The 13,577-nt window shown below is 48.1% G+C and overlaps 1 protein-coding gene across 1 annotated transcript in view; it reads right to left on the minus strand.

The window, feature by feature from the left end:
* Nucleotides 1–10,021, minus strand: part of LOC128270184 (protein tincar) — a 32,350-nt gene extending 22,329 nt beyond the window's left edge. Inside the window, exons 1-2 of the mRNA XM_053007589.1 lie at nt 9,426–10,021; nt 7,735–7,856 (exon numbers count right to left, since the gene is read on the minus strand). Coding sequence (XP_052863549.1) covers nt 7,735–7,856; nt 9,426–10,021 — 718 coding nt within the window. The remainder of the gene's footprint in view (nt 1–7,734; nt 7,857–9,425) is intronic.
* Between the last annotated feature and the right edge of the window lie 3,556 nt (nt 10,022–13,577).

Raw genomic sequence — 13,577 nt, forward strand, 5'->3', positions numbered from 1 at the left:
ATCGACGGTAAATTATAGTCCGCTTCAGGTGAACACCCGTACAGATCGCTACTCTGAGCATCCTTGAGCAACACGTGATGCCGAAGGACGGCGGCACTGGCTTCCGGGCCGGATCGAGATGCCACAAACATCAGCGCGCATCGATCGATGGTGTGTGTAGGTGATGAATGTTGGGGCCATTTAAATCGATAGAAACGTTTCGAGTCGCAGCGATAAGCCATTTACTAAAACTACTCTAAACTACGTCCTCGAGTGATGTCTGTTTTTGCTCCTGACCCCAGTGTTTCCCGGGTCTCGGACCCCTTCAACCCTGAAACGAATGCCTTCTTCTTCCTGCCCATCAAACTTATCACTCAAATGGAGCAACGGCGAATGTATGACAAACGAAATAAAAAGGGGAGTTTCGTGGATATGAATGGAGTCAAACGGGTTACGACGTCTTCGACGTGATGTTGTTCACAATGAAAACCCTCCAAACTCACTTACAAACACGTTACCCGAAACAAGGCTGTTGTTGGTGCGGTTCGATGCGTTCGAGTGGCGAAAGAAGAAAAAATCAATTTGGCGTCTATTCCGCTCCGGTTCGGTGCCATTTACGATTATAAACCTCTGCGCCTATCGCCCGCCCGAGCCCAACAGCATAACGGCCAGGTCGATCCCTTTTTACGGTGCGACCCCTTCGGCAAGGAAGCACCGCACATTGGGGTTTAAGAAATCATATCCTTCGAATGGGCCAAACTGCACGCCACCTTTAAGGGCCTCCTTCCTCAACCAAATCGGTGTGTTGACGGGGGGAGAGGCGGATCATAAAGAAGGCCAACATTACCCATCGATACATTTTATCCGCCCCGAGGAATGTGAGGGGAGTGAAAGGGTTGTTTGCATGTTCAGCACCTCGCTGTCGTTAGCGTTCAATCATTGGCGTCGTCCGTTTCACGGATGAGCGGAAAAATATGGATTCAATTTTTCAATTTTTCTCAACCGAATCATGTAACGCCCTCGGAGGGCGCCCCCGTGGGGATTGACTGCCGGGGAGCGACAATATGCTTCGACCTCCGAGGAGAGGAGAAAATCAGGAAAGGTAAACATGGCACGGTGTTTGAGGGACAATATTTCTCCGGGATAATATTGGTGTAGCCATTATTTGGACAAGATTTACCATTATTTAAAGCGGCGTAGCGGTCTTGTACCTTCGGACTCAGCCAGGGTCAATTTTTGATACTGATTCCTCAATTATATGATACACCCCTTATGTGGAACTTTGAGCGGACGTTCAATTAAATAAATAAGAAAATACAACCTAGCATTCGGAATTCAACAAAACCAAGGGGACCAATCGGGCCTTTGAATCGGGAAGAATTACTTAATGTCTTTCAGCAACAGCATTTTATTGTGGCAGATGCATCCTTTTCCAGTGTTTCCAGTTTCAAATTTAGAGGAGTTTTTACCGACGGAAGCCGGACTGAGAAGCTTTATCTTGGTCACTCATGTCAATGGTCTGGTAAATCAAGAATAAAAAAATGCAATACCGATCAATTTGGTCACATTGCGCAAAAATGCACTAAAAAACGACCATTCGCAACGGAGGAAAAACATTCATGAAGGATTTTGTTCAAACCGGATATTGAAACCGATTTTAAAGCCCTAAAGGTGCTTTCGAAAATTGTACTCAACGGATCCAAAGAAGTACGACAGATTTGTACTTGTGGACGACGAAATTTACTTGAAGATGAATTTTAGGCAAATTCTGTACAACCATTCTTGTAGTATAAGTTCTTTTGAGCTCTACGAGCTCATCACTCCCTTTTTGCAGATAAATTTACTTGAAAGTTTCGTGCATAACATCACGCAAGCATCCTGTCAATGTTTGGCCATACTTCGACAGCAGCAGAAGGAACACTAATCCACAAAATTTCCCACAACTTAAACATAATGCGGAAGAAATTATAAGCAGATGGTCCATTGTGATGGCCCGTCGTGGTGATCGGACGGGTATCCAAACACAGATGTGAGGCATTCCCAGAAAAGCCTTTCGTTTTACAAAAAAATTCAAATCGGAATATTTTATTCTTATTTGAGCATTTGAGAGATTAGAGCACATTGAAATTCGCGTCATTTCATATTTAAACAATTCACTTTCGTCAACACTTCCTTGAGATAGAGCTCGAGTTTCCGATTCCCCGATGAACTCCCGATTTTAAACGTCCTAGGCTTCAGCCAACAAAATTAGACATTGAAAACCAGCAGTGTTTTTCAAGAGTTTCACTTCAAATCGCTCCGACGCTCTGGATTGTACTAATTGATCAATTTCTTCTCGAACAGTTCTACATTGGCATCTTAACACCCGCTCTAATCCTTACAGGTGCAGCTCTATGAGCCGAAGTCGTAGAACATTGCGGTTACCAGCCGTCTAGAAGCCGCTTGTCGTTGAAACTACGGGCTCTACGTATCTTGTAACCCTCATAACCCATAAACCGTCGTATATCACTAGCATGCTCTTTACTCCTGTCGTCGGGACAATTCCTCTTCACTTTTGAGCAGGTGCCTTGTTAACGGAACACACATTTCCACTCTGGAGTCGGCCTAGGCGCTCCGTTTTTGAAGTAAATTGCAGGAAACATGCGGCAAGGTGTGTAGATTTTAAGTTTTACTCCAGCCCTCGCTTTCCTTTTTGGGGACTGCGAGCCGTGGCAACGGATAACGAAAGTTTGGCCCGGCCGCGGCACTGGCTGGCGCATTTCCTTATCGTACCGCACAATTTCCGGCCGCAAGTGCCGGGAGAAACCCGAACCTGAAGCTGCCTGGAAGGTGGCGCTCTCGTAAAGTAACTTTATTTTCAGCCGTCGACGCCGAAAGACGATAAGCCCGCCCCCGTGGGGGGTGGAAAACAAACATAGTTCTGCTATTTGTCTAGGCTTTTGGTGGCTTCCGGCTGGCGTCGATGCGACACACTCGGGCACGTCGAACGGGTGTGTGGCGAACAATTTATGTTTCCTCCGCCGGTCGCCGGTCGCCGGTGAAGAACTCACTTCCCACAGGAAGCGACCGGGGAGACTTAATGACTCATTTGTATTTTAATATTTTCCGAGCCGTAGTGGAAAATAGTGGCAAACACCAGGACCGGCAGAGAATGCTTGGTGCTGAAAAACGTGCTGCGAACACGCTGCAGGCAAACAAAGTTTTGCGAAGCTTTGGAGCGAAGCATAGTTGTTAGCGGTTAGGGGTGAGCGGAATTTTTGTCCGATCTGGGATGGTTCTGTCGATGGCACAAGTTCTCTACAAGAAAACCACAAGAAGCTAGCGCCCGCAGGGTGCGTTTTGTTGAGTCCTTATGTTTTTGGAAGTATGAAAAGATTGGAACTTTTTTAATGTATCGTTTTATCAGACCAAAGATTTATACAGGCTGAATATATAAAAAACAATGATTTTTTTAAATGTACTTCTAATGTAATTTTTAAAGTATTTCTTCGAAAAAAACAGATGCCTCGACTTCCAATGACCCACCCTGTAATTGGTCCTTGAAAAAATTAGAACGATTGCGTAACCTCTAACCCCGCGCAATAAACGATACTTCTTCCGACGAGCCGTCAGCCGAGAGAAATGGCCTATTTGTCGAGCGAAGGCTTTTCACTTTTCGCAATTTCCTCCGATTCGGGTGCCGGTGCCGTGGCACCGTGTCGCGGAAGCTGGTTGCGTCGCGCTTTGACAGCTGTCGTTCGCGGTGACGTGTTTGTTGACGTGGCGAATGGCATTGCTAGCGGTAAAGAACGAACATGAACACAGATCAAATAAATAGCAAATGCCATGCGGGCGGGAAAAAACGAAACGAACAAGACGACATTTGACATTGAAAGTGGCGCTGTTTGATTGAATTTTCCAATTTAATTTTGCAAGTTGCCAGAAAAACTGGCCCTTCAAACAGCCGACCGACGGAACGGCCAGGTGGCGTTTGGCTTGTTTTACCGGATGCTGTAATATTATTTGATGATTGACAAATCGTTTTCATTTCGGGCCAAAAAAGTTAGTAAGCGTTTTGAAGCCTTCGGGGTCAGTTGTGTTGCTCCAAAAAGGCGCCACTGCAATCAGCAGAAGGCTCCAAGAACCCGTGTGGGCGCGGTACACGTGGTCAAATTCGGAGTACGATAACAAATTGGTGTTAAAAATCCATTAATTTACACCTGCGGCTGTAATGGGTGAAGAAAGTTACCCAACATCACCGACGCCGGCACAACTCTTCCTTACGGATCCGTAGGTATCGATTTTCTATTTACCGTTTCGGCAGCGACAGGGAATTTTCCCCCGCTTGTGTGGAGCCCCTGCCTGCCACCGGACACGGGACATGGGTGATGTGTTTTATGGGAAAAGTTTGTGCCGGCCGGCTGATTTCCCCCGGGGACGGGCCGTTAACCCGGCACACGGACCTGGATCCTTTCCCGTATTTAGGTAATAAAACGAAAAAACTCAGAACGCCTCAGTAAAGTAGTACGCCACGGTTTGGGCCATTGTGGTCGCCTGCGGGAGTCTAAATAAGGTACTTCTTAAATCCGTATGTTTGAGTTCGATTCTTGCATAATGCTGATACAACTTTTATTTGTTTTCCACAAACGGGAAATCGAAAGTCACTAAATTCTGGGCCATTTATTGAGTGCCGAGGATTCGTTCTGCCGCTCGAATTCGTTCCGCAGTGACAGTAAATTACAAGCCTTACGTGTGTGTGTCTGTTTGTGTTGGGTCCATCTTTACCGTTTGTGTGACATTCTCGGTGGCCAGCGTGGCCATGCGGCCGTAAATCAATTCTGGAGCAGTGCGTAATGGCGCGGTGCAGTCGGTCGGTTGGAAAATCGAACGATTTCTGCGTCCCGATTCCAGAGTGTCCCGATTCCAGAGTGTCCCGTCCCGTGAGCGAATGTGACCAGATGGTTCCGCCGGGAAAGTTTCCGCAACGCAACCGACCGCCGGAAGTGGGCCTTCGTCTTCGAGCCCGATGCGGCACTGGTAAGACATTTGGCCATTTTGACATAGGGCACCCCACTTACGGCAATCGGGACGAAGGGAAACTTATTTTTAAATCATGATGATGGTTCGTGTTCCGCCCTTTGCCGTAAAGTCCCCCCTCACGATAATTCTGTGTTGCGAAATCAAAAGTTTTCTGAGAAGTATTGCTCTTTGGGTTGGGTTGAGAATTTATATTGGAAACGGCGTGCTGGTGTAACGGAACGGAAAGGAACCGTATCCTGGCAGGACTGCCCGATAATCGGAAATATTAGGGAAGGAATTTGGGGACCATCACGGGGAACAAACTTCCTTCAAACGAAGGATCGAAAATGGCGCGCTGAGGACGGAACAGCCTTAAAGAAACGATACACAATTAGTAACGATGTAAGGTAGGGGATGGACATGTATTTGTCCTTTGAGTAATTGACAACGGAGGGAGCGTTGCTTATTTTTCCTGCAAAACATGCAGCAATTAGCTAACTTCGTGATTTGGAACTTGCTTGCTGACTAGTAAAATAAACGCAAAATTGAAATTACAAAAATCTTTTTCCATTACTGTCATTTCAAGAGTCGCGCCCGATGTGGCTATTCGGGCACTCCAAGCTCCCGGTTTTCCCGTTCCACACCAGACAAAGCATCCGACTGATGTGGCGACGGCCGTTGCGGTCGGACTACATCCAATTAGACTAATTTGCAAACAATACACCATGTTCTAAACATAGGCCGAGCGCATGTTGCACGCTGGAGCACACCACCGTGTCATCGATGGCCGGAAGTCGAGGTTCGGTCGACAAAATGGGCAGTAGACGTGCAATTTGATATTGTCACTGGTGACAAGCTGGGTGTGAGAAGCTAATTTAATATTGCCCTGCGAAACCTGGTGCTTACAAGCCGTGGGACCGACCTGTAGATGTTCGATAGGGTATTATATGTAAAAACATGGTTAGATCCTTTGGCATGGGCTTTCAAAATACTTGATGAGTATGAGGGTTTATCGTGGAAATTTAATTATTGAAACAATACAGCGCGACAGATTTGGTACTAATACCGCGACGCAAAAGCTCCGTAAACGTATCCTTTCGTATCAGGTATCCTTCGAATACTTCGTTCTCTAAGACTCTATAGAACAATCCCTTTTCCGGGCCCACTAATACACGTAAACGGTCGTCGATGCGGTGAGCCGTGACATTGTAAGTAAACACACGCTTTTAAGTCTACGGTAGGCGACTCCCGTTTCGAAGCTGAAGTTCGTTAGCACCGCAGGGTTGCTATCAAACGGGGAAATTACATTTAACGCCCAAACGCAACGCAAACCCACCGACCGAGCGATGATACCCGACGCGTTACGAGTTTAGAAGGGACGACCCTCGCAGAAGTCCTGCACGGTGCCACGGCACGATTATCGGTCGCGTTCCGAGCGTACATTAATTCATGTTTATTTATTGTCGTCTTTAATTTCAGTTAACTTTTCCATTAGAGAAACTTTTGTGCAGGTGAAGTCGAATTCGCCGTCGTCGGTGCTGTCCCCATGGTAGTTAACGAAGGAGCTCTTCCCAGGTGCCGTAAATTTTGCGCCCGTGAGGGTAGTTTAGTGGGAAACTTAAGTAGGAGTTCCTACTCGAATGGGGAAAATTTGCCGTAAAGAATGCACTCGTTCCGCAAATGACCAACCGCCCCGGGGCCTGTTTCGGTGGAACGGCGATTGTTTACCGACTTGCGAAAATGCTTTTGGAATGGGTGGTCCGTAGTTGCGAAGGAAAAAACGGGATGTAAAATTTTATAAAAGCTTGAGAAGTCGTTGTTCATGGGCCATGGTCACAACTTGATGACACGATAGAACCATTTGTGCAAAAGTTGTAACGTATTTTATCCACTTAAAAGTTTAACGTTAAACAGCAAACCGTTCGAAGAACCGTGAGTTAATGGGTTAAACGTTTTCAAAATTACATCCTAGACTCAATTACCATCTGCCGGAAGATGGAGGTATTTTTGTGACTAATCTAATTGTGTCACCAAATTTGTCAGACACTTGAGCTACCCGTCCGAACTAGTCGCTTCGGTTCGGGGAAGACAACGGAAAAAGCTGCCCGAAAGAAATAGCGGAAAAAGCTCCCACGTTTGGAACGACGGTTAACTAGCAGAGCAATGTCGTAGAATGGAAAGAGATGCTTTCTTTGAAATGGAGTATACGAGACCTTTATTTGTTTTCGAGAGGTTTCCCGTGGGCCAATCCATAGCCGCCGGTTTCCATGCGCAAAAAGGTATCAACTTGCTTTGGAAATGTTTGTTCTTCTCGCCGTAAGCAGCTTTTGAAACGATGCGATGCCTGCAAGACTCGTTCTACTGATGGTGCTACAAACTGATGGTAGTGAAACAAGATACCATTCCATGCAATTGATGTGAGGTTCCTGGTGTTACATTCGCATCATAACCAGAAACGTAAAAACAAAATGCTCGCACATATTATGTTCGCTGACTTTTATGTGCACACGCGGAACCAATTACTATAAATACAGAGAGAGATAAAATTCACATGAAATAAAACGACCACGGCGAGAACCAATGATGCCTTTTTAATTAATAACCAATAATAGATCGATAGCGCGGATAATGTTTTGACACGATTTTAATTACCCCTCGGGGCTGTTGGGCGATCGCTTTTTAATGTTCAAAAAGCCACAAGGCAAACATATCCAGGGCCAGGCAATAAAAAGGAGCACGCAACATACGATACGTTACCTCGAGGCAGCAGTCCATTTTCGATCACTTTGGCCTCCAACAGCAGTCGGGGCAGCAGCAAGCAGATCGCCGTAATGATGTGTATGAACGCCGACGTTGGTCCACCGTGAATCCAAAGGGAGCTGGAGAAAAAGGGAAGGGAAACGTTTAATGTTAATAAAAGTTTCAATATCGCGTGGCTCGTAGCAGTTGGCTCAACAGGATGCCACCGTTGGGATTTTTTTTCATACAATGGGACACACATTTTATGAGGCATTAACTACTGACATAAAGTTGAATGTGCCAAAGGCGAGCCTTCCATTTGAACAGGCAGTGAGTTCGAAGCCGACTACAACCGACAGAAACGGCAAAGCGAAGAAAAGAAGCCATGCAAAACGTTGAAGTCACTTAATTCAAATAGCTCCGGGGCAACTCTTCAGCTAAGCTGTGTGTAAGTCGACAGCTCGATGCTGGAAAAGATGAGATTGATCGGGCGAAAATGAGTGACACTCCGAGGCAAACAGATGCCAGCCGGTCTTTGGACTGAGAAAGGCGGGAGCTCGTTTCGTCAAGAAGGTGTCTGCCATTAAGCAAGATCTAAATTTCAAATCGCTCCTCGGTTAGTTGGTCTTCGAGTGTTGGTGAAGTTCGCTGAAGACGCAACAATTGCTTCTTCAAATCGTTCCTATTCTTTTGCTTTTTTCCCATTTTCAATGAGAATTGCAATCTCAAGCACCGAACCATGGACCTTCTGACGGAATCTGAACCTCCCCGTTAGGTGAGTAGTCTCAGATGGAAGCCATTTCTGAGGGCATCGAAAAAACGGCATCTTCAATGGCAGTTGCACTGCGGTGTGGTGGTTTGGATAAGATTTATCGTACAGCACAACGATGGCGCTGCAGTTTTCACGCCACCTGGCCCAAAACTAAAATAATTTATTATCACCACAACAGATGCATCCATCTGCAACGGGCCCACTTTCATGGCCTAGATCCTTCGGAGTTCTACTCTCTAATTGAGCTGCTACGAAAACACTCCGCTGTTCCACTATAATTTTCGGGCGAAGTTGGCACAGTAGTCCCACGATGGCTGCGTTCATTTCGAACAGGATTAGAACTTGACGCGAAAGACGGGAAGACGAATGCTGGATCTTTACCAGCGGAGCGCGTCGGGAAGACCCGACGTACACAGGTCGGAGGGAACGGCTCGGTCTCGGAGATGGATGAGCCATCGACGGGGTAGTTTTTAATTAAAGTTGTGCCGTCTCGGAACCGCGCGAGAATCGCTGCCGAATCTTGCCAGCTCACTGATGAGCTTTTGCATTTCCCGGCCTGGGTCGGCATGAAAACTTCGTCCAATCCAGGGGTTTCCAGGGCTTCACGAAACAATGTCGATGCGCCGGTTGGTCGCGCGAAACCACATCTCGAACGGCGTGCTATCGACGACGGAACATGTGGCTCTTCCGTGGCATCGTGTGCCACGTAATGAGAATATAATGAAAATTGCTTTGCCTAGCGCATGGTAGCACGTCGTCGTAGCGCGTCTCGTGCTAGATCACGCTTCAAATAATTGTCTGACAAGACAAACATAAATACAATTATAGGGCGCTTCTCTCTAGACGAAGACGATACCATACCGGATTGGAAACCTCCCGATTTTGGTGGAGCGACTTGTGAAAGTTGTTGTTACAGGAAGTCTAGGACTCAACTTACCGGAGCGTTCCCTCGAAGGCTTCCTCTTCGAGCTCGTCGTGCCCGGTAGCGGTGGTCGATCCGGGCCATAGCTTCGTCCCCGAAGCCAGCTTCATGCCATCGTTGGCAAGGTTGCCGACACGAAACAGGGCCGAGGCAAGCAGCAGCGGCAGGAATAGTATCACGAGCCCACAGAACACGATCTGAATGTCCAGCTCGGTGGACGGTTTTTCGTACTTCCAGCTAAGCGCCGACAGGCCGACGTAGCGGTGCGTGCCCTGCACGATCAGGTAGCCCTGCAGCAGCGTCACGAGGATGCCGTACCAGATCGACCACAGCGTGTTGAGGTGTAGCCGGCGCCTTCGGTGCTTTCCAGGGAACACTTCTGGCGCCTGGCGACGGAGCGACCCGGAGTTACCGACGTACTGCGTCGTGGCGATGGTGTTACTGCTTGTCAGCACCACGCTGCTGTGCGAGATGCTGGAGTTTAGGCTCTGGCACTGCTTGGAGGACGCGGTCGAGGTGGCGGTGATGTTGAGCAACGACCGGTTCTTCTTCGACACCATCGAGAGGTCGCCTCCGGTCTCGTAGCCGACCAGCGACCCCGTTATCGACATCGTGGCACCGTGTCTGTGTCACGCTGAATAGTTTAAAATGCGACAGAATTATTGAAGGAGGCCTGTAGGAGGCCCGCAGTCCCGTAGGCTCCCGGGCGCTCCTGTTCTAGAAGCTCGGCGTGCGTTGGAAGCCAATCTATGCCCGACAGCTCGCGGTTCGAGGTTTAAGATTTATGTTCGGTTCGTTGGACATACTAAGAGACTGGATATGCTAGACGCGTGGCGTGGCGAATGGCGTTTCGATGAGGTGTAGGTAAAGCTGAATAATGTAGCATCTTTCGACCGACGCAGACGACGGCTATGTGTTCTGCAGCAAGCCCTTCGCAGGTGGCCTTCGAGGTGTGGCGTGCATTATTGCGCGGATGCGGTGCCGTGCCGTCCCAACTTCTGGCACAAGATCTGGAATGGAACATCGGAAATGAGGAGCGCTATAGAGTTATCGATTGAAAGCCAAACGGAAGAACTCCCGAGCAGTGCTAGAATATGTTGAGCGACTTTTGGTGACTAAAAAACGACACTTAAACCAAATCCTCTCGAATCTAGTGAAAAGTCAATGGCCAGTCCTCAAGTTTGTTGAGTGAGACTTCCAGCCGAACACAAATAATGTCCGGAATAGTGCTTAAAGATTTATGGCCTACATCTGAATCCACCCATCACGTCTAGTGAGGGTTTGACCCTGTTTTGACTGACAGGGAGCTTAATAATCTAACCCAAACCGGTGGCTTTCACCGCGAGAGTAACACGCGTTTTGTGCTGCAGCCATCAGCCGTCATTCTCATTCAGTGGTTTTTGTGGGCGTCCCCCCCTTGTGAGCTACTTTTTGTTTGGCGCCCAGGTGCTCCTAATCGATGATGTTGGTCCGTCCTGTCGAGCAGTGTCCACAATTTTTGGCGCCGACGGGCAGCTTGAGCGCGCCCCCGGGGCCGAGAAAAAGAACCAAAAGTTGTAAACAACGTATTGTGTTGGGCTGCCCTCGTTTTCGCCCGGTGTGCGGTGTAATGATGCCGTGGGGCCGCTGCCTGGAGCGAGCTTCTTTCAGGTTTTCCGTGGAGCGAGAAGAGAAAAATGAGTTCAAGCTAACGTCGGTCGCGCGCGTCGGTGTGTCCTTTACCGGTGGCAGCAACGTGCGAAACCACGTTAGGCATGGATGGTCCAGTGAACTCGGCGGCCCACTTCATCGACGGGAGGCGTTAGCCGGTAGGTAAGTGGCTCGCCGAGGCCGAGACATGCTGACGTGTAATGGTCATGACGGTGCGATATCGAATCTCGTCGTCGTCTCGAGTACCTCGGCATTGGCGACCTTTTTTCCCTTGCCATGCTCTCACATTATTGTTTATTTGTCTCGCCAGTTTTTATGCGACGTGCCGGAAACTTCGTTACACTCAGAGCTCGACCGAACGAAAGGACGGCGGGCGAAATCAAAGTCTCGTTTAGTTAGCACATTTTCATTCACACTGCACTGATCGATTTAGCCGTACAGTTGCCAAAAAAAAACAGCGGGTCCCGGGAAATGGCACCGAATGGCAACGAAGGACATTTCAGAGAATTCAGTGGACGGCAGACGAAAGGACGTGAAATAAAATCGACCCGGCGTGAAACAGCTGCCGATGGGAGTTCGGGGTGCACCGAGTCTGCGAGGGCCGTGTTGTGGCAAGCATACGGCCCGTTTTTTTGTGCGCTCGTTGGCGGGTTGGCGAGATTATGGTGATGAGGAAGACCACCGCGCGCGGCACCGACTGAGCTCCTGCAGCGACGACGATCACGACGATGATAATGTAGTGCAAGTTTTTCGTCAGCCAGAATGAACGTGGGACAGCCGAAACGGAATGCCACTGCTGCACTCGATCTGCGCCATGCCGAGTGATGCCAGGCGGGGATGCCAAAGAAAAATGTTCATTTACATAATTCGACACGGAGTCCATCTTTTCGGTGAGCTTTCGAGTTGGCAGAAGGAAGTTTGCAAACAGTTTGCGTTTTGTGTGTCAAATGGGAGGTGCATAAATTAATTTTAATGCAGAAATGGATCTTAAATTTATTCAATGGAAAAGACAAATTTGTTTAAGAGATTTTCTTAGTACAATCTCTAGGCCGTACCGAGCAAAATGTTAGTCAAAGAAGGATGAACATCTGCGTGATTTGATTGGTACGATTATTTCATTTATCCGTGTTCCCAACGGAACGAAAAAATGGTCTCCAGAGATCAGCGTGTGGCCGGACATTTTAAGCACACGAATGGAAAGCCCCCTGGATTACGGGACTGCCGTTGAGTTGACTACAGTTCTCCAACAGAATCCATTTCGACATCCATTAGTCCACACTTGACGGCCTGGCCTGGTTGACGGACGTGGGTAAAACTGTTGCATAAGGCACCTGTGCGAGTTTCAACAATTCGGTCCGTCGGAGTCGTAGTCCTTATGTTGGAGTACTAAAACCTACAAACACTCGCACACACCGAACGCGCAGATTGATGGACGACTGCCGATAGTGGCGAGTTACGCGGAAGTGCTCAAGTGCAAGCCAACTCAAGCGACCTACTTTTTCTGCTTTCAAACTCCTTCCTTCTTGGCCGCTTGAGGCTGCGCCGTTTCGCCATTTCCTGACGGTGCTTGGCGTTTGAAGTGGCTCTTGGAAGAAAATGAGGCAAAATGAAAAACTCAACTCTTGACAGAGAGAGAGAGAGCACGGGAGCGAGAGAGCCTCGAGTGAAAACTGTGCCACGATAAGTGCCACAGTCCGTAACGGCTCAAAATTGGACCACGCCGTTCGCTTCCCTAATGAAAATACTAGCTTCGAGACTGAAGTGAAACACAAAACGGGAACGGCGGAATGCGATTCAGAGATGTGTGGATTCAGGGATGGGTGGTTGATGGGTGGGGACCGAAGGAAGATTATGCTCGCCACGCTTTTCGCGGCGACATATTGGAGTGTGTGGCCAGCCCATCCCGGAGGGACTAATTAAAAATCGATATCAATTAGTTGTCTGTTTCGTCGGCAGGGCAAGTTGTTAGCTTGGTATGCGCCAAACTCAACTGAAACGGGCTATCAAGGGCTTGTCGCCAATCGGGAACTTGTCGAAAACCGAAACCGAGCTTGGCTGACGGTGGCTGTGTGTGTGGCATGGCCCAATGCCAACTATAATAAGCCGATCAATTATCATTATCCGGCCGGGCGGAAACGATCCTCTGTGACATCGAACTGTCGTCAGTTCTGTGGCGGTAATTAAAATGCATGTCAAAGGCGGTTTGCAAATAATTAAAACGTGTTTCGCGAGGGCCCTGCTAACTGGAAAGTTAAGGAGGATTTAAAAGGAAAACTAGAATAATAGGAAAATCGTTTGGTTGAATCCTTTCCGAACGTGCCAGTCAAAACGTCAATCCCGATCAGGACTTAGATCGCGATGCCTTTAAGGGAGGTTAATTTAATATTGCTGGTCGACCATAATCTACTCATTAAAGCAGCGATGCAGAAAAAGAGGGGCTGTTATTTTGGTTTCCGTTCCATCTTGGAGCTGGCCCCGGAGTTGTGAGTTGATTGATGAGACCGACGTAATTTGATA

The sequence above is a fragment of the Anopheles cruzii genome, chromosome 3 (genome assembly GCF_943734635.1).
Source record: "Anopheles cruzii chromosome 3, idAnoCruzAS_RS32_06, whole genome shotgun sequence".
Lineage (NCBI taxonomy): Eukaryota > Metazoa > Arthropoda > Insecta > Diptera > Culicidae > Anopheles > Anopheles cruzii.